General features: G+C 36.5%; 1 protein-coding gene across 5 annotated transcripts in view; it reads left to right on the top strand.

Moving 5' to 3' along the window:
* TTC13 (tetratricopeptide repeat domain 13) overlaps window positions 1-18,525 on the top strand; it is a 38,827-nt gene extending 20,302 nt beyond the window's left edge. Inside the window, exons 13-23 of one of the 5 annotated variants that reach the window (XR_011697172.1) lie at window positions 794-924; window positions 1,244-1,376; window positions 1,994-2,086; window positions 6,218-6,301; window positions 7,768-7,852; window positions 10,185-10,294; window positions 11,658-11,793; window positions 12,137-12,158; window positions 12,511-12,590; window positions 13,654-13,732; window positions 14,810-14,819. Coding sequence is in view for 4 of the 5 variants with exons in the window: in XM_071549515.1 (XP_071405616.1) it covers window positions 794-924; window positions 1,244-1,376; window positions 1,994-2,086; window positions 6,218-6,301; window positions 7,768-7,852; window positions 10,185-10,294; window positions 11,658-11,793; window positions 12,511-12,590; window positions 13,654-13,732; window positions 14,810-14,889; window positions 18,347-18,470 (1,135 nt within the window). In the remaining variant the exon portion in view is untranslated. Of the gene's footprint in view, window positions 1-793; window positions 925-1,243; window positions 1,377-1,993; window positions 2,087-6,217; window positions 6,302-7,767; window positions 7,853-10,184; window positions 10,295-11,657; window positions 11,794-12,126; window positions 12,159-12,510; window positions 12,591-13,653; window positions 13,733-14,809; window positions 14,890-18,346 lie in introns of those variants that run through there. The other 4 variants (XM_071549515.1, XM_071549516.1, XM_071549517.1 and 1 more) reach the window with 4 other exon arrangements.
* Window positions 18,526-21,568: the final 3,043 nt, after the last annotated feature.

Here is a 21,568-nt window from a genome sequence, read left to right on the forward strand (position 1 = left end):
ATTTCTTTTATTCTTGGTATTAACATTAAGGGATAAGGTTGAGATGCTCAGTGTAGTGTTACGTGACACCCTTATTACAGTTTCTTGTTGTGTGCTATGTTTTTATTTTGTATCTTTAAAGGCATCTGGGTTTCACTGGGAAAATGTTCTCCAGAGTGACTTGGATAACCAATATTTTAGGAGGAGGGTAACTTCAGTCACAAAACGGGGGATTTACTAGAACAGACTTTAAAATTCCTCCTGCTGTAAAAGAGTTTTGAGATATATTGTCATGTGTTCACGTTGTCTGTGTAAAAAAATTGCTTCTTTAAAAATTGATGGCTTTTGTATATATGGAATAGAATCCACCTTCTTAGCACAAGAAGCTTTTACAGAATTATGGGATAAATTAACAAAGTTAATTAACAAAATAAGATTTCCAGTGTCTGTACATATCCTTTTCTTACGTAGCTATAAGTTAATCAGGGTCAGTGTAACAGTGGAAACTAATGAACTGTGAACTTTATTTAGTATCACTTATTATGAGCAAGTCTGGAGATGAAATACTGGTTGTGACAGTAATAAGGTCTGCCATTGAATTCAGTAAAACTGAATTAATTTGAGATATTGAGCGTAGCTGCCACACACTGTGTGTGTTCAGAGGGGTGGGAGGAGGAATCAGTGTTCTTTATACTGCCTTTAAGTGATTCTCACACAAATGGTATTGATTTGTGAAACACAGATTAGTTTGTCTAATACTTTCAGGACTTTTGTTGCCAAGTTATGTCTGATGTCTGTTTTTCTCCTTTGTAAGAGATGTGTTATTTCAGAATTTTGAAAGCTATAAGCCTGATGTGCAAGAACTCATATGTGTAGCTGATCATCTGGGTTCGATGATGCAATATGAGACACCAGGATTTCTTCCAAATAAAAGAATACATAGAGGTATACTGAAAATTCTCTGTAAATCAATGTGATGATAATTGAATGCTATACTTTTGCTGTCTATAAATTAGTTTTATGCTCTGTTTCTTTCAAATCAGATAAAAAGTTTAAAATTAAAATAATCATTATGTCAGCAGTTTCTTGACCTAGCTGGGGATTGGAAGTCATGATTTCACAGAATTCATTGATAACGTCAATTCTTCATGTATAAATACTTTGTTTTCCTGCTTCAGTTTTCCTATCTGTAGCAAAGAGTGTTTGTCTCTAATTTGTTTTCTGTTTCTGTTGTTGGTCCCTCTCTTCTCCTCCCTCACCTCAGCAATGGGATTGGCCACTCTAGAAGTAATGCAAGCTGTGCAGCGGACCTGGGCAAACTCCAAAGTTCGGATGAATGGGAAAACCAGACTGATGCAGTGGAGAGATATGTTTGATATTGCTGTAAAGTGGCGAAGGTAATGGTGAAAGTGGAGAGAGAACAAGGCTTATATTGTTGTAATAGTGATGCATGCTTCAGCTAACCAAAGGGCTGAAGTTATGGAGGAGAAAATGAACACTTGCTGCCAATCTTGGATGTGGCACTGAGTGCCATGATCTAATAAATGGACTGGAGTGGACCAAGGGTTGGACTTGATGATCTCAGAGGTCTTTTCCAACCCAATCGATTCTGTGATTCTATGATTCTATGAATCTATAGCTAGAAAGTGTTTTGATAAAAGGAAAGGATGGTTTAGGTACAAGGAATGCACTTCTGAAAACACTCCACTTTACCTTTTCTATGAAGGCGGGAAAGAGGTGGGAAGAGCATTTTCTCCTTGAAGTAAAGCTGAGAAAGACCATAGGATTTTCCAGCTAAGGCAGATGAAAACTAACAGTTTCAAACTACAAAAACATAACATGTTTGAATTGTATGGATTTCATAAGAAGAAACCCCTGTGTGTCAATACACTGTTATTTTTGTGTGATGTGTGAATTCTAGTTTTTGTCTAAAATAGTTCTGTGAACAAAGCTCTATTAAAAATAGTACATGGAATGAAATACGTACCAATGTTAACATCCTTTGTCTCTGTAGGATAGCTGACCCCGACCAGCCTGTGCTTTGGTTGGACCAAATGCCTGCCCGAAGCCTTAGCAGAGGTTTCAATAATCACATTAACTTAATCAGGTATGAGAGTTTTACCAAACAGCATTCCCACACACACTAAGGGATTGTACCAAAACTTCCCATCTTTTCGTGAAACAGCATCTTACAGTACTAAATGCATATATGCTTATTGTTTAATATTTATTTTATGTTTTCTGAGGAACATTTGGTGTTTTTGCACTCAAATTTTCCCTTATGACATTTCTTCTTTTTCCTGAAATTCACATGTACAACTAAGTTATAGCAAGGTCTAACAAGGATCCAGAATATGTATATTTTTGTGTTCCGTTTATAATTCCCAAATTACATTAAGTGTAAATTTTTTTTAAGTTTATCATAATTGTAATTTTTGCAAATGCTGCTTCTCAAATGGAGTGGCATCAATAATGAAACAATGCTGTTCTATTAGCTTTACTACCAATTTACAATGGAGAGGAAAAACATAGTTCTCTTAGTTGTTTTCAAAGCAGGTCAGAGTAGAGCAAAAATGACAAAATAAGTAACCTGTGAAAGGTAACCATTGCACTTTTAAATAAAGGTAACATTTTAAAGATTCGACCGCTGTTGTACGTTCCATCTTCTCCCATGCTGCAAGACTCAATTGTAGTCATAACAGTGCTACCTCTCCTGAAGTAGTACAAGAGACTCAATGTGGCAACATCACTGTCAATCACAGGAGCAGAGTGTGTTTGTGTAAGTAAATATGTAGCTAGGTTTCATCTTATTCCACCTGCTCATGGGAAATACTGAATCTTTGATCTGACGTTCTGCTTTTATATCTATCTCTTTCTTCCCTGAGAAGCTATATTGAAATAGTAGGAGGATAAGCGAAACAAAGCCTTCTCAAGAATTATTTCAGATAAACAGTCATATTCTAATGTTCACGTGCAGAGGCAAATGAGAATCTGGTCTGCTCTTGCTTCCATTCTGCCAAATGGACCATAGCAGCTTCTGCTTTACCTCATGGAGTGGTTAATGTAGCATTAAACTCCAGTGCAGATCAGTAGTTGCCTTGCAGGATGTCCTCCTTCTTCAACAGTCATATGCTCAGGCTTCTCTCTTCCCTCAAGCCAAGTCTTATATTTGGGCTTCAACCTGTGTCCATCTTTGCTGTTGCTGCACTTCTTTTCACAATGCAGCAGAAACCACAACCATCTGTTTGTTGAGACAGGGATGCATTCCATACCTTACCTGTTTCTTCTTGCTTTTATTTTTAAATGAGGCAGTAAAAGCTTCATTTGTAGGTGATCTGTGCTGGCAGAAAGGCATTCATGTATCAACATTTAATTAACATCCTGAAAATAATACTGACCATTTAATCTAGGGACGTTTGTCCTTGTACAAGACGTCTGTGTCAGGAACTCTCTTTTGCAGTAGCCAAAGTATTTGTTTTCCTTTCATCAGAGAATGCTGGCAAAACTCGGGATGTACTGTTCCAGCTGTTTTGGTCATTTTATAGAAATATCAAATAAGCTTTGTGATTATTCAGAATTGTAGGCCCACAGTGAATCTAATTCTAACCTTTCAGTTTTAGCTCAGCCTTGGCTTTTGGGGATCTCATCAGCATTTTCGTTGTACCTTTTTAATGGCTAGAGAGTAGTTCTTTGAAAATTATTGATTTGGCACCTTTTTGGAAGAAACAATACATTTGAAGCAGCATAATTATGGCTGCCTTAGGAGTTGATCATACTTTAGTACTGGATAGCGATTGTATTCTTTTTGATTCTGGAAACCTGTGCTTGTTTGATTATTCTCCATCCCAAGCAGTAGCTGCTTGCCTTGGTCAACTTTCTGTTGTGATTTGTTTCTGCTTTTGGATTCCATCCCAATGATTTCACATGATGTGAAACTTAAAAGAAATGAATATATTATGTGGTAGTGGAGTTTTTTTTTCAATCTGTTTCACTTTTGAAGCCTGTTCTAGTGCATTATGATTTCTAAATGACAATTTCCTCTTAATGAATTAATGCAGATTTGTATCATCTCCTTCTTACATTACTCAGTTTGTAAAATGGCATCTGATTGAAGATACTAATAGGCTACAGAGCTAACACCTTTTTGTTGATAATTGAGATAATTTTATGGTCTTTTGACTATCTTTCAGGAAGATACACTTTGCTTTATATCTGGGTTATGATTTGAAAGTTATTCTGATTACCTCTATAACTCAGGCTGAGTTCTTTCTATAGAATGGCTTTGTGAAAACCAGGTGTAAATTAGATTTGGGCTGACAAATAGCAGTCTTCATGGTTATATATATACAAAAAGAAAACCTATTCAGTCGAATAAGAACTGTAACAATATTAATCAAGTGTTCTTCTAGTATTTGTAACATATCTAGTCATGCTGAGGTCAAGTAGTATCCAGGTTTTATTTGGTTTGAATTGTACACCACGAATTTCTCCGGACACAAATACTTGGATTAGATGTCTGTTAGCGTAACCTTTTCCTTTACTCAGAATTCTTCGCACCAAGTTCAGTGGTTCTTGTCAAATAAGTCTTCTAATTGAGGTGCTAGCATTTAGTGTCTGTTGAATTTTTTTTTACTTTTCCAGAATGACAAAATGTTTGGACTGTGTCAAAACCCAAAAACTTCTTTTTAGTTTGCTTTGACTCAATTGGAGAAATGTAAGAAAGATCTTGTACTTCACAATGTTTGATAGGCTTTCAAATCTTAATGTTCTCAAGACACAAGTATATTGGCTGTCACTTTCTTTGTTGGCCTATAGACAAGGGCAACTTTATCTCCTTTCTGGCTTAAATGAGCAAAGATAGCAAGCATTTAAAGTTGAGAACATGTTTTTGAAAGCTTAAATTGTTTTCATAGACAAAGCAAGGATTTGGGATCAGCTAAACATTAATGATATACTTAATGTTCTTATAAATAGAAAAGATACTCTGGAACACTATGGTTTGTGAAATCGTGGTAGTAGTATTTACTAAACAAGGAGAAAGAGTAGGAATAAACACAAATCACTTTTGACCACCCACCAAATGTCTTTCTTGGTACTACAGCTCCTACATGCTTTTATAGAATGATGGGTTTGGTTTGAACATTTTTTTCAAGGTGACACTAAAATAAAATCCAGTTCCTTATACTGACACGCTACTGCCTGTTGTACTTTTTTTTTTAGTACAGATGGAAAATGATGGGACGTACAACAAGGGCAAATTATGTATGTGGATTTGTCTTCATCCTTCCGCTTTCCCTACCTCCCTTTCCTGTGTGCAGATATGTGTATGTGTTCTAGTTCTGTTCAGTTTTTAGAGACTGATTCTGCTGATTTTCTGAGACTGGGCCTACTGAGGTGTGAGACTGTTTAGTGAGACATTAAACAGGGACTTAAGCTGCCAAAATCACTTAGGGTGGAAAAAAAGTCTGGGTGTACACACCTTCCTGTGATTGACAGTGATTTTGCTTCCTCAGAGAGCCATAACAATTGCTTTATAAAATCTTGTTTTGTAGACTGGGAGAAGAGGAAGGACTCCTACAAATGCAATAATGGTATGTAATTTTCCCTCTCAGAGTGGTTATAATCCTAACAGGTTTCTACCACATTTTAATACAAATTGTTTTCCTTAGTAGTCCAAAGGAAAAAGCAACATCTTTTTAATGCTTTTGTTTTACAGTTACTACTTGTAACTGTTAAGAGTCAAAACAAAATTACTACAATATAGAGGGACATAGGTGAATAAGGAAAAATGGATGTGGACTGTCAGAGTAGATGAACATAAAATCAAATATATAAATGGAGAGTGTTGTTCTCTAAATAAATGTGCAGATTGAGAATTCTAGTTCTGCAATATCTATGAGTCTGAGAAAGATTTTATATTTCTACAAATTGATAATTATCATATAAATGAGATTTACTGGAATTGGGCACATTGAAAACAGGGAACTATGCATTAAAATGTAGTTTATCAGAGAACAGTAATGCCAGTGATACATGAGTTTTTGTAAGTTCACTATGTAATCTATATTGAAAATGGGGGATGGGGAATTCACACAGATAAAACTCTAGTTCATTCCTTTAATTTACAAAGCATCTGTGCATAAAATTGTGTCAAGTATTAATGAGTAACATATGTGTCTTAGCTCTGAAATGCTGAGTTGAAAAACAAGACTTCAAAAAAACTTCTCTCTCCTTTTAGGGGGCAGGTCATTAACATGCGGTACCTGGAATACTTTGAGAAAATTCTTCATTTTATCAAAGACCGGATCCTTGTTTATCACGGGTAAATTACTGGTGGTTTTTTCCCTGCTTCCCTCCCTTGGTAATGCTGATCTGAAATTTACATAATAGTTATTTCAAAAATCTGAGGGATTTTTTTTCTTAACTTTAGGAAGTTCTAGTTTTCTTAGGTGTCCGTAATTTATTTCCTATTGAAAAGGCAAAATACTATTCGTTGCCACATAAAGAAACTTAAACTAACAGGAAAAAACCCATTGTGGATTACAGTGTATTTAGAAACTAATGACTGTTTTGAATTTGTATCCCCAGTTCTGTCATAATCAGTTTCTTTGGTTCTTTCTAAGTTTATGATTTATTAAAGATGTTTGGTTTCCTTCCGGTAGAATCATGTACACTTTCTCTGACTATTGAGGCTAATTAATTGAATAGTAGCAATGAGGGAAAAAGAAGAGGATATGGAATGTACTTTTTATTGAAACTGGTCTTTGACAACTAGTTTTAAATGAATAGAGAATCTTTACTATGTGTTACATAGATGGGTTGGTAGATGTCCTGGAACTGAAGGCAGTTACCGAATTTTGAATGAAAAAATGTGACAAAAGGTAATCTGAAAATTGGTGTTGGCATCTATTTCAAACTTCTGTTGCTTTTTTGTGAGCAGAATGACTGTCCCATCTGTGACTCAATATTCTGATAATATTAAAAACTAAGAAACTCCTTTAGCTTTAAACTCTATTCTTGTTTTGGCATGATAACCCATATTAAATAGGAAGTCTATTTTTCAATCTCATTTTTCTACTTAAATATCAAAGAAATGAAAATGCATAAAATCCCTAGAGCTGTTGAAAACATCTAAGTTTTAGAAAATTTGTGATAGTTGCTGAAAATACAGAAGTTCTGTAGTACCTGGGAAATCTATCCTCTACTGGGAGGAAGTTTTTTAAGAGTAAGCCAGCAGCACTTGATCTTAAACCACAGCAATTTGCTGTGATTTTTTAAATAATTGTGTTCTTAAAATCTGGGTGTACAGTAATTAATATATTCAAACAGTAATTCAACAGGTATCTTCATGGTCGAGCTGTGCCTACATCTAGAGTATTTACTTGCCTTTGAGGCTACACAGATGCACGTGTTCTGTGGAGAATATTTTTAACATTCTTTTCCATCTTTCCTTATCTAGAAGCCCCTGCCCACATGCACTCATGCAAACACTGTTTAATGCTTTAGAGAGGCCAAAAGCAAGAGAAAGATAAAGTAGTAAATTAGAGAAACCTGAAGACTGAAGTTGAGGTTTGAAGCTGAAAAAAATAAGCTGATCTCATATAGGAGGAGATTACTTTTTGAAAAATAGGGGAGGATGTGGCTAAGTATGAAGGAACGAATTTTCAGAAAGGAATCATTAACTTTCAATAACTTACTTCAGTATGGCTAATTAGGTTAAAGGTAGGTGAATTTGCAGAAATGCTACATGTGTTCAACCATTGTATTCCATATTCAATTTTTTTCCAGTGCTAATAATCCAAAAGGACTGTTAGAAGTTCGAGAAGCTTTGGAAAAGGTACATAAAGTAGAAGATCTTCTTCCCATAATGAAGGTAAATTAAAGAAAAACTTGAAAACACAGTAAAAATAGTAAAATGTGTTGTGGGAGATATCCAATTCCTCAGAATAAAACCATTGTGTATGAACTTAAAATGAGTAACTGGAAATACTAGCTCAGGTTATTCCGAATCTGTAATATGAAGGGTTGGACCTTCCCTTTGATATATGCAGACAGGTGATGTGTATTGAAATCCTTGGCCTAACTGTGAATTGGTAACTAAATGGTGGGAAAACAAAATGTGTAATGGAATTCTTTGAAGTCAACCTTCTCAGCCGAGAGGGTTTGTGATCAGATCCACCACAGTGGGTTCACAGTGGGCTTGTACAGTAGGAAAGAAAAAAATTGAATGAAGTGTCTGAAAGATTAAGACCATCAAAGCTCATTTTGCTTTAGGTTCACTGGTGCAAGTTGGTGTGGGGTGGGGCTGGCTGGGGCAAATGGGGGAACAGTCGCCCTTAGTGACTGGTAGCTGAAATGAAACCCTGGATAATGTTCTTGAGCTTTGGAACACTTGTCTGAAAAGGAGTGGGAAAACTTGCAAGTTTTCTTTGTGCTTGTGGTGGTCTTTTTAGAAAGGCTTTGGATATATGACCTGCAAAATAATTTATACTCTTATCTCAAGGTAAGTATGAAGTATGACTACTGTTGAGCTGGGTTTAAGTAAAAGGTTTTCCCCCTCTCCCAACACTCCTCCAAATTTATCGAGAATGAGCAGCATGTAAACGTTTGGGTTAGGGTAATGTTACAAAGTACATATTTTTAAAGGATTGGACAGAATTTTAGAGTAGAACAAAATTTAGGAAGAAACAGTCATTCTAAATAGAGGCAACCACATTGCTTTCTTGTCATGTGTGTCAACATTGCAATTTTATCTCTAAGCAAAGTTGGCTGCTTGCCACAGAGCAGAGAGAGCTCTCTGAAGCTACATTGCTGCTACTGCAGATAGACTGGGTTTGGATTTGTTCGTGGAATACTGCTCACTCACCTGTGCACTACATATATCTTTGCAGGAGCTGTGTGGCTTAAGCACTAGATTTTTTTTCTATGGGTTTTTGTAATATATATTGTGAATTTGTGTCTTTGAAGAACATACAATAATTTTTGAGGTCCTCTTTATATTACTGTCTCATTCTTGGCCTTGAAAGATGAAGCCTAGTGAATACTCACTGAACCTAAACAAAAACTTGTGCTAAAGAGGTAGTAGATATTGGAGTGGATGGACAACTAACTGTTCCCTTCTGACACACAAATGTGCAAGCAAGGCCTTTGTAGAGCACCTCATATGGATACTGTTGAATTGTAGGCCAGAAAAAACGCTATTAGTGGAGTTAAAAGTATAGGTTACTCCAAGAGAGTGATGAAAATATATAAACATAGTGTACTGTACATTACTTATTTCAAAGTAAATGTCTCAACTGGCAGTAGTTATTCTTCCTGGTTCCCATAACCTGCACATTTTGATCTGGTTTGAGTCTCCTGTGTCCCATTCCAAACTGTGTCAAAGTGCAATGCGGCCTCTCATGAGAGGCTTTTTGTTCCTTTAAAATAAATGCAAGTTCTCTTTAAATAAAACATCCTGAATCACAAGTTCTGTTAAAATAAATAATAGCTTGAGTGATTCATTCAATACTAGTGCATAGTAGCCATTAAAAGTGCCTGTATAAAATGAATGTCTGCTAATAGCGATGTAGTTTGGTTATTTGGGCAGCTTGGGAATGCTGCATGTCAAAAGCTGGGCTTTTGTCTTTACTCAAATGCAGTTTTGCCTGGTTTATACAACTCTCTAGCTACAGTGTTACTCTTAGATAATGTAACTTTCGTCAGATTTTTAAACCTAGTAATATTTTCCTCATGATGAGGATAAACATTATCTGAAACTGGATTACTGTTAAGAAACTGTTGCTTTGCATTGTATTCTGGAATCCACACTTAGACTAATGCAGCTACTTCTTACAGTAAACATAAAACAGGCTTTCCAATTCCTGCTTTTGTATTGACATCATTGCACCAAAAGGTTACTATCAACATGCAACTTGCCTAAAAATCTGTACAACTGGAACTGCTTTGTGCAGTTGCTGTTCATGAACAGTGCCATTTTCTGTTCACTGTATAAAGTTGAATGCCAATATGCTTCATTCAGTATTTATGATGTCTACTCAGTAGGAAATAAAGGGTAAATGATATAATGTAGTTGACAGTAACTTTGTCCTGCTCCCTCAGGTTGTCCATTTTCACTTCTGCCCCATGTATTTTAGATGTTTTAAAACAATAGCTAGACAGACTGTCTCTGTTGCCTCTAATATTACTTTTTTTCCTTTTGAAAGCAGTTTAACAGTAAAACCAGAGATGGGTTTACTGTGAACACTAAAGTCCCCAGCCTCAAGGATCAAGGGAAAGAATATGATGGATTCACAATTACAATAACAGGAGATAAGTATGTTTGCTGTTTTCAGGGGTTTGGGTACCTTAAGTAACGATGAAGTATTAACAACTAATCATCTGAAATGCCATTTCTGCATGCATAAAGTGGGGTTTGTTTTTCACTAGTGTAATTTTTGTAAATAACTAAAGTGTATTCATTTGAGGACGTGATTCCTGTTGTGTTCTCTGACAAAAAGGGGATATGGATAATATTAACAGAGTAGGCCTGGTTGATTTGATTCTCTAACGTATAGCACAAAAGTGAAGCGAGACCTTGTTTTTCACCTTAGGCTACTAAAGGGGAAAAATCTCAAAAATCTCAGTCTTCATCCATATCAAAATACATTTCTGCTTGTGAGACCTTGACTTTTGTATTGACTGAGAAGTTCTGAATGAAATGGAAATTTCTGTGGTCTAAGAATGGAAAAGATTCTCTTCTATTTGAATTTTTGACCTTTTTATGGTTTTGAGATGTTTGCAGGCCTTCTATCTGTAAATGAAAATTTAAATAGTACCTGAATGTGTGAGAATGTCAGGAGGCTTTGGGTCACTCTCTGGGTGAGATAGTAAGTTTCTCACTTTATGGATTCTGACTCCTTGTCTTCCTGAAGAATGAACAGCACTCTGAAGCTCAGAAACTCTCTTACTATTAAATAAAAATTTTGTTATATGAAATTTAAAAGTCTCTTCATTGGAATTTCTCCCAGAATTTGCTTTCAATGAGTGGCATGGAAACCAAGCTTCTCGTTTAAGATGTTAATGTAGCTCGTTTTTTCACTTCACATTCTAAATTATATGCCTGTATACAGCGAAATGGCATTAAATGTATGGTCTCAGTGTTTTGAGGAAAATATTTCTATGTCAGTAAAATGGCCTAACTTAGTTCTGCACAAACTTTGCTCAGTATCACTCAGTCTGCTTTGATCCATAGTTTGTGACTATGCTTCATACCAAAAAATTTCATTTTAGTAGTTTAGAACTTAACAAAACTATGCTTTACATTCTATACAAAAGTCTTAAGCCCGTGAAGGTATTTTAAAATTTTATATTTCTTATTTTTTACCCACAATATAAGTGAGACACTAATGCTTTTCAGGTATTGTTCAGTGGAAATACTTCATCTCTGATTAGATGGCAATCTTTATATATTCTTTCAAACTTACAATGTGATGTAACATTTTTAATTGAGTGATATTTGGGGTTCTTTTAATTAAATGGGAAACAATGCACATAATCTTCTGCTTAAGGAAAACTGATAGGAAAGAGGTGACGTGATCTGTAACTGTAGTATGTAACTTACGCCGGATATTAGATTGTGCATCAAGTTCTGTTCAAGAAATTTCTTACCTCCTTTTTTTTTTTCATGTGCTTGATAGAGTGGGGAACATACTGTTTTCAGTAGAAACTCAGACAACAGAAGAGAGAACGCAGCTGTATCATGCAGAAATAGATGCGCTATATAAGGATCTAACAGCTAAAGGAAAAATCCTCGTTCTGTCTGCAGATCTGGGGGTAAGGCTGTTTCAGTAGAATGATTGATAAAATGCTGTTAGGTTTTTATACTCTATGTCTAACGGTCGCTGTTCTAACAATTTTTGACAGAGGTCTTAAGTAATAAAATGAACTGATTACTTTAACCCAATTATGACCAATATCACAAGATGTTGCTATAATTCTGTTACTTTAAAATCTGCTGTCCTTTGCCTGCAGTAGTAGAGGGTGTCCAGGCAAGGTCTCAAGATTACAGTGTGTTCTCTTTTTTTTTTTCTTTTCCCCCTTTTCCCCCTCCTTATTTTCTTTATTTTTCTCATGGGTCTGTGTTCACCTTTTCATCATCCTGATAAGTACTGTTCAGATTTGGCTCATGGTGGCTACAGGTAAGATAAGTAACACAGATACTTGAGAAGCACTAGAATTGTGTTTATGTTGATTTGATTTGCAATGATAATCTGACTGCATTGGAGCTTGTGCTTTTCCTTTTCCATCCTTTAATTCAGTGTGGATGAGGTATGTTTCATCTAAATTTTAAAGATAAAACAAAATAGTTTGCTTAAGCATCCTTTAATTGGAATTCAACTTCTCAATTTGACATTTTTGACATTTTAAATAGTTCTTTAAAAAAGAATAATATTAGCAGTACTGTAAGACTTTGCAGTATAAGTGTACCTTTACAAGATACTACCTGGCTATTAAATTATCTTTAATTCACTTTTTCTTTCTCTTGCATAGGAAGTAGATGCTGTTTGCAACTTGATCCTGTCACTGGTTTATTACTTTTACAATTTAATGCCACTTTCAAGAGGATCTAGGTTAGTGTTTGCATCCATTGTGGCTGTTACCTTGGATGCATGCTGTGAAATGTCCCTGTGTTGCAGTATCTCACATAATTTTTTTTAATAAAAAATGACTTTGTTGATCTTTATGGGCTATATAGTCTCCCCCTTTGACAATGGGAAAGTGACTTAGTACTGTTTTAAAAGCTGGTTTGTACTAGACTTCAGTTCACAGATTGAAAAATGTAATTTTTAAAATGTAATGCTTGATTTCCTAATCCGTATTGTGTTACCCCGCTGTAATCTCACTTAGGAAGCTTTTCTGAAACATGTATTTAAGATGAAAAGTACTTTGAGATAACTTATCTTAATAAAATACATTAAAATATTAGTTTAGTAATTTATTGCAACTGTTAGGGTCACCAAATGAAACTGTAGAATAAAGTTCCACATGTCACACAACTCTTAAACTGAAATTTTAGTTTAATGCAAAGCTGGTTACATCTAAGACTGTTATGAATCTCTGTTCCACAAAGCGCTTAAGGTCTTTAAAATTATTACTAAATGCAGTTCAGTTGAAAAAAACGCAACACCTGATATTTTGGTTTTATAATCAGATTTACCTTTACCTTACAGGATGTAAAAATTAACAGAAATTCTGTCTGAGATTCACAATTAAAAAAGAAAAAGTGAAAAAGAAATTAAGCAACTGAGCAGCTTTAAAGTGCCTCTACCTCTGTTGCTGTAGAGTTCACAAACTCTGCTGGACCACAGCTAAGCTTCTTGGGAACAGAAGTTTCCTTTGTTTTGAACTCTGCAAAGTCTTAAGAACTCCAAAGTCTGAAATTACGATTCTGACTGATGTAGGAACAGTAGTTGCACTCCATAGGTTCATAACTTTGCGTGGTGTTGGAAAGTAACAGTGATTTCACTTCTTACGCGTTTTGTGCTTGGCTTTGCTTCTAAAATAACTAGCACTGTAGGTTTTACTACCCTTCGATGAAATAGTACTATATGCTATTTGTTTTGTAGTCTAATGTAGCATTATGGAAAGATTTCTACTGTACTTCATTTGTTGTTTTTAATTTTATTCTTTTAGCGTGATAGCTTACTCAGTGATCATGGGAGCACTAATGGCAAGTGGAAAAGAAGTATCAGGAAAAATCCCTAAAGGAAAGGTGAGTATCAAAATACCAGAATACAAAAATACCAAAATACAACTGGTTCAGCCTTGAAGGAGGAACTATTACTTGTAAATGTGGGGAAAGAGCTGTAAGAATCATCAGGGATTGCATGCTTGTTTGCTGGAGATGGTTTAGCTGCATGCTATGATGTCTTGTAGCTTGAGAGAGCATTGAAAATTTCAATGCTATTCTGACAGCAAGTGAGATTTGGAGATGGTATGTGCTATAATTCAGGTTAGTGAAGTTGTAGCAGTTTGGTCCCACAGGAATTACATATTTGCAACTGAAGTATTTCTGGTGTGCTGAGCTGCTCTTTTCAGCTTGCTTTAAGAAGAGTTCTGAGAATATTTGGGCAGAATTAGAGGCTCTTCAGGCACACAGCAGAATTTTTCTGTCTGTGCTCTCATTGTATTCTAGACCATTTAGGGATTGGTAAGTATTAGCAATTTCTCTTGTTTTCTCCTTCCCCTTGAATTCTGCTTAATTTAAAATAAGCCCTAGTTTTTAATGACTACATGTCCATATTATACTACCTTGCTCAAGTAAAAGCTTCCCTTTCTTGAACTGTAGGGCTTGTAGCTGTGTTACCTTTGCTGCATGAAAGGAGTGAGAACACCTCTGTCCCTCTAAAGTATTACCTAAAGAATCAGTAAAATTCCAGTGAGAATCCAGGTTGTTGAAGAAAATATCCTGCATGGATAACTGAAGAAAGGGTGACTTTCCCTTTTGGTCTAGAAGGCCCTTAAAACAGTGAGGTTTGTCCCTTCAGTGCAATGAACTCCTAGTAACTTTCAAGAGCAAACTGCAATTACTCAGTAGCCAAAAAGCTTCCTTTTCAGCACACCCTTAAGCTGGTGTCTTCCCATTCTGTGGGAGTTCCAGCTAAGCTAAAACAGTGATGTGGGTTTTCTTAAGTGTTTACTTAGGACTTAATAGTGTATTTTGCTGACTCAGTTTATACAGGCAAGCAGAATTTCAGGATTACGATTAAGCAGGATTTCTCACAGGAACATTGGGCACATGAAAAATCTGTAATTTCTTATTACTTTTTATATTTTGTTGCATTTTCAGCTGGTTGATTTTGAAGCAATGACAGCACCAGGGTCTGAAGCTTTTAGCAAAATAGCAAGGAGCTGGATGAATCTAAAAAGGTAAATAGTTTTGTTCAGATGAGGAATGGGGAAATAAAAGAGGAAAAACTTTCTATGTAAAATTTAAACATGCAGTTAAAAAATTTTATTTAGAAATTATTAGTTTAGTAAGTGTATCTTATTTAGTAAGTGTATTTTTTAACACTGTTTAGGAATTGATAAGACAAGATTTGTATTTACACACACAATTGTGTGTTTCTATTCTAGTAGAGTAGTTAGTAGTCTAGACATTCACTTGTGTGAGTGTTATCCTCTGAGAAAGTTACCTGTGTTAATATTTTCTTTATTTTATCCAATGGTCAAATTTGCCTTTTTATTAATTTTTAGCATTAGTAAATCTGGCAACAAAGTGGGGAAATTTTTACTTTTTTTTTTCATTCTTATGGATCTCTTCAAACTAGATAGAAAAATATCTTTTAGTACTGTTTTGATTTGGAGAATAAGTGTTTTCAAAGTTGGTGAACATTTTGAATATACAGTATTACATTACTTGGTACAGCTGCATGGCTTTTGTGCAATGCTTAAAAGTTTTGATTTGCGTATGAATTGATTTTTGAATACTGAACACATTGACAATAAATTAATACTATGAATCTGGTGCATTTGATTTGCCCTTTAGTGGTTATTCCCTAACCAAAATCTGAAAATCAGAGGCAACACCAGTTCTAGTATCCTTATTAAGGTCAGGGTCAAGACTTCTAAAGGGTTCTGAGAGAATTTGTGAACATCCTTAATAGGGCCATCTATAATCTCTGAAAGGTGGTGCCCATCAGGGGACATTCTTGGTGATTGCAGGAAGGGAAGTCTTGCATTCATTTTCAGGAATGCCAAAACAACCCAGGGAAACTGTGGGCTGATCAGCGTCTTACTGGTTCCAGGGAAAGTCATGAAGTGAGTCCTCCAGTAAAGCGTTTCAGTGTATATGAAGGAGAAGGTGACAGGAAACAGTCAGGATGAGCTTACCAAATGTTGTTTGACCCAATATGATTGTTTTCTGATAGAAACCAACTAGATTTGGGGCCGACAAGAGACTAATCAATGTTGTTTATTTTTACTTGAGCAAGGAATCCCACAGTACTCTTATGTCAAGATAGTACATTATGGTCTGGATGAATGGACAGCTAGATGGATTAAAAAGCTGTTGGGGGATAATTAGATTTAGAGGGTACTCAGCACTTCAGACCACACCTAAAATACTGCATCTAGCTGCAGTAAAGACTGTGATAAACTGGAGCAAATTCAGTGAAGAGCCACCAAGATGGCCAGAGGACTGGAGCCCATGCCTTAACAGAGAGAGCTGACCTTGTTCAGCCTGAAGAAGAGAAGACTTTGACCTAAAAGCAGCTTTGCAGTACCTGTGAGAAAATGGAGCCAGGCAGTGCTTGGTGAGAGGACAGAAGACAAGGTGCCTGAGTTGGAATAACATTTAGACTGAGCACAATCTTTTCATCCACAAGGTAGTCAAGCAGTGGAACAGACTGCCCAAACAGACTGTGCAGTCTTCATCCCTGGAATTTGCAAGACCTGAGAGGATAAAGCCCTGACACCCTGGTTTGACTTCTCAGTTGACCTTGCTTTGAGCAGGATGTTGGATCACAGACCTCCTGCAGTCTGGTCCAGCCTGAGTTATTCTGAGAGCCTGAGGAACTCTGCAGCTGCTCTTAGTGCCAAGTAACTCACACTGATCAGTGTTGTTTAACTTCATTGTCAGGGATTCTCAGCCTGGTGAATTTCACTAGACCATAAAATCCCATCCTAAATGAAGAAAGCTATTAAGACTCAAGGACATCTTTGCGAAACTCAGTCTAAAAATCTACTTGTACATGAGTTGAATTCAGTATTCATTAAGGAGTGACATTTTTAAACTAGTGTAGCAAGTTGTGTTTTTTATTATAAGTAGTCTGCACAAATATTGTGACATGTTTGTCTTGGAACTGTAAAATGCTTCTGGTTCCCACAATTTTTTTACTGTAAATCTACCAATTTATATACTCTACTTATTTATTAATCCTCTGTTCATGTTGGGTTTGGTTTTTGTGGGTTCTTTTTAAAGACATAACCTTTCCAAAGAGAAACTTCTCTCTTGGCAGCAAAGTCAGCTTAAGCCATTTCAGTGTGTTTCTGACTCCCTCAGTTGTACCATTGAAACTTGTGGAAATCCATATCCAACCAGATCAGGGAATTCGTTTATGTTAAAAATAACCTTGCCAAATTTATTTTTAATTGAGACTATTTCATAGGATAGTACCACCTATAGTGTTGCTGGCTCACTTGAGAGATGTATAATAGGTGAGGAAATGAGCCAGTGGAGACAATGCTAAGGTTGACTTTGCTTGATGCTGAGAAATACATCTCAAGAACTACAGGATGAAGGGCTTGATGTAATAATCTGAGGGTAATTAGCCCAGGTGTCTGTAGTGGACAAATAATAGTGGGTATGGTAAATAAGGCTGGAAGACTTAAAGCAATACATTTTTTTCTTTAGCTTCTGCCACTTTTAAAAGCTCTTCCAAACAATAGTCATTGTTTCCATTCTGTATAGTGACTGAGGAGTCATGAGAAGCAAGAGCTGGTTCTGAACAACGGATTCTTAGAATAATAGAATCATTAAGGTTAAAAAAGACCTTTGAGATCATTGAGTCCAACTGGTAACCCAGCACCACTGTGTTCCTCACTAAACCATGTCCCCAGGTGCCACATCCACACACTTTTTGAACACTTCCAGGGATGGTGACTCCATCACTTCTCTGGGCAGCTTATTCCAATGTCTGAACACCCTTTTGGTGAAGAAATTTTTCCTAATATCCAATCTAAACCTTTCCTGGCATGACTTGAGACCATTTCTTCTGGTTCTGTTACTTACTACCTGAGAGAAGAACCAATCCCCACCTTGTTCCAACCCCCTTTCAGGTGGTTGTAACAAGTGATAAGGTCCTCCCTGAGCTTCCTTTTCTCCAGGCTAAACAAAACCAGCTGCCTCAGCCGCTCCAGACCCTTCACCAGCTCTGTTGCCCTTCTCTGGAAATGCTCCAGCACCTCAATGTCTTTCCTGAAGTGAGAGGCCCAAAAGTGGAGTTGAGGTGTGGTCTCATCAGTGCCGAGTACAGGGGGACAATCACTGCCCTGGCCCTCTGGCCACCCTATTGCTGACACAGGCCAGGATGCCATTGGCCTTCTTGGCCACCTGGGCACACGCTGGCTCATGTGCAGCTGCTGTTGACCAGCAGCCTCAGGTCCTTTTCCATGAGGCAGCTTTCCAGTCACTCCTCTCCAAGCCTGTAGTGTTCCATGTGGCTGATTCTTGACTTCCCAAATTGGTTGGAGAAGGGGATGAAGAGAAGTATAAGTTAATGTGTTAACTTTTGGGTAAGTTTTTGGGTTGGCAGTTTGCCGGCTCAAACCAAGACAGTAAGTCGTAGAACTTAACAAAAGATAATCTTTTTTTCTCTCTTTTCAGTATTTCACCTTCTTACAAGAGCCTTCCATCAGTATCAGAGACTTTTCCAACGCTGAGAACGATGATTGAAGTACTAAATACAGACTCATCTCATTGTCTAAAAAAAACTATAGTTGTTGTGTAATTTATACAAATAAAAGGCCAAGAGGTACCGCTTCATAGATTATTTGAATGGCAAATTATGGTCAAAAGAGTTTCATTTTGTTTCGTTTTTTTTTAATAGAACAAAGTTCCTTGACTACTTATCACTAGAGTAAAAGGAATCTTTCTGTGACCAATAATACTAAAAAGGAAAAAAGTAGAATTGATGTTTCATATTAAAGCACTCCAACAGAAATACAGTTGTTTAGGGCCAAACTGAAGAGCAGTAAGAGACTTCATCACAGTTATGAACCAAATATACTGCAGGTGAAAATTTAAAAAAGTAAACTAATCTACATTGGAAATGCTACTATACTACTACTTCCCACTGATTTTTCTCAAAACCTCTGACTTCTGCATGGAAAACTTTGAGCTCTGCATGTGTGAGTAATTGGTGAATACACAGGCATTCCATGTAATGCAATGCAGTGGAGGAACAGATGTCAGCTTAAAAGAATGGGTTTCAGGAAAACATGTTTTGGAAACAAAACCTAACATTACATATTTGGAGTTTGGATCTTGGTGAGTAAACATCAGAAACACAGCAATTTCCCTTTCTAAGTACCCATTGTTGGTGGTGGTTGGCAAAAGTTATCAGTGAATTGACAGTGTATTGGGAGAACTAGGTAGGATTCCTTGAGAATTGTTTTTGTTGGATGGACTTCGAGGCATTCTGGAAGGGCAGGCTTCTTGTAGGAAAGAGCTCTTTCAGTTCAAATAACATGGACTGTATCACCAACCAATTTCTGATCTTAATAATGATTATGATATTTCTGGTGAGTACTAACTTACACACATTTTAGCTTGAGCTCTGTGACTTCAGAGCTCTTTATCAGGTTAAGTGATTTTAGGAACAGAAAGCAATCATAGGGTAAACTTTTTTTCCTGATTGAATATTCAGTATTTCAGAAAAAACTACAGAACTGTTTTTTTTAGATACAGCTTTCAACTTAATAACTTATCAACCATATTGGTGGTCTAAACTGTGATTTCTGTTGGTGTCATCTTCCATACAAATAGTGTATTCTTTACTTAGCTGCTTTCAGTTTTCCAGAGATTAGGGATTTGATGGGCAATTGTAACATGAGATATGTTAAAGGTTTTTACCTAGGAAGAGGGAAGAACATCTTGCATACTCCAAGTGCACCAATAGCAGTGGTGTAGTTGCTTTTGTCTGATTACAGCACAGTGCAGTCTCAGACCCTTCTTTAATGAAGAAATTCAGCAAAACATCAGGAATGTTGATAGAGGTCACTGATGGTAATAGTGGGATTGAAAACAGGGTGGTTTTGTGGAATGGTGGGTCTTTTCTTGATTATTCCACAAAAGCATTTATTGGGTTCAAAGTGGTCTCTATGTGTGTGAGGTGAAAGTGCCACAAAGTACGTCATAAACTGCAGTGAATATTGACATCCGTTATAGGAAAAGCTGTGTTGGTTTAAAGTTAGGTTTCAGTATTTGCTACCTTATTTGCAGAGTAGGACAGCTATTGGCAGGTAGAAATCTGAGGGTTTCCATATGAAGGATTTTCAGACATACAAAATAAATCCCAGAAGGTGGGTGCATCTTATGTCTTCATTGGGAAGCAGTGCATCCCACCCAGTGTGAGTAGCTTACTTCCCTCATACGCATTTTGGAGGTTTTACCTTTGTCTACTGAAACAGCAGGTATTCTGAAACCTGCCTCTTTGCACTGGGAACCAAAGTGTGGCAAGTGGAGAAAATCAGAGTCACTTCAAAAGTGTTTTCCCAATTCAAATTAAACCAGTGGTGTGTTAAACCTTGGGAACTTTGGGAACTTTTTTTTGTGAATGTTTATATTCTAGGATTGTATGTCGAAAACACCAGGGTAGGGAAAGAACATGCTTTCCTTCCACTTGAAACAAATGTTCCTTCCACTTAAAACAAGTTTTCCTCTCTAGGAACAGACTCTTAAAAGTATTAACATTTTGCCATGCTGAGTTACAGTACCAGACTTGTAAGCACAGCAGAAGTAACATTGTATGAAGCAGATATTTTGTTCACTGTTTTTAATCATGATTCTGATATGTCTGAGAGTAGCTCTAGAATCTATTTCAAAATTTGCATGGACTGTACTGGAGCTGCACTGATAGTAACATGGTTAGATTTGATTAAAAAATACTGACCTAACTTCCAGCCAAGGGTAGAATGATCTAATGTGCAATAGCTTGAACTGTAGAAATCAACATTTGCTTTGCAAATATCAGAAAGCAAATGGTGTGCCCATGTCCAAACCCATTTTTCCTAAAGCCTTTTTTTCTCTTCTGATTGCTTGTTAAGTTCAGGTATATACATCGGATCAGGGATGTGTAACAGATGACTGCCCAAAACACAAGGAAATCTAGAACACTGGGGAAACACTTGTTTGGAATCCAACTTGTATGCCATTAGTGAGCACTAACACACTTTGTAATGTTGCTATGCATTTGCAAGGATAGGTATAATTCTGAGTAGGTAAAATTCATCAGAAAAAGGAAAAAGGCAGAATTTTCTGTGCAGACCTAAGGTTCATTAACCAAGCCATAATAAAGACAAATCTGACCACCTGTCTGGCTTGTACTAATGAACATGCATTTTAAACTTTCTTGATCAGAATTTCTGTAAAGGAGAAAAGTAGGTGTTTCATTCCATGTAGGGATAAAGGAGGCTTGTGAATTTTCATTGAAAGGATTGGGTTGCTGTCCAATTGTGGCAAAAGTATTTTCCCACTTCTGTTGCTTGAGTACTTTCTTCTGCCCCACTAGAAATAAGAGCTATTTGCTTCTTCTGTTTAAAAGTCTAGAAGTTTTAGAAACCTCTACTGGATTTCATTATGGAACTGTTATTTTCTGCATATCTAATACAGAAATAGGTACAGTAGCCTGGAAGAGATAGCAGACTTTATGCCTTACTGTATTCTAATGGTGTGATCTTTCCTTTAAACCTCTGTTACTCATTGAGAAGGGGGAAGTCAGCATTGGCACTTGACCAAACAGTGCTTGAAACTATAAAACAGGCAGTTTCTTGTTTTAGGGATTAAATCAGAGGAAGTGGAGAAGGAATGGTGAGGAAGAAAAAAATT

The sequence above is a fragment of the Pithys albifrons genome, chromosome 2 (assembly GCF_047495875.1).
Source record: "Pithys albifrons albifrons isolate INPA30051 chromosome 2, PitAlb_v1, whole genome shotgun sequence".
Classification (NCBI taxonomy): domain Eukaryota; kingdom Metazoa; phylum Chordata; class Aves; order Passeriformes; family Thamnophilidae; genus Pithys; species Pithys albifrons.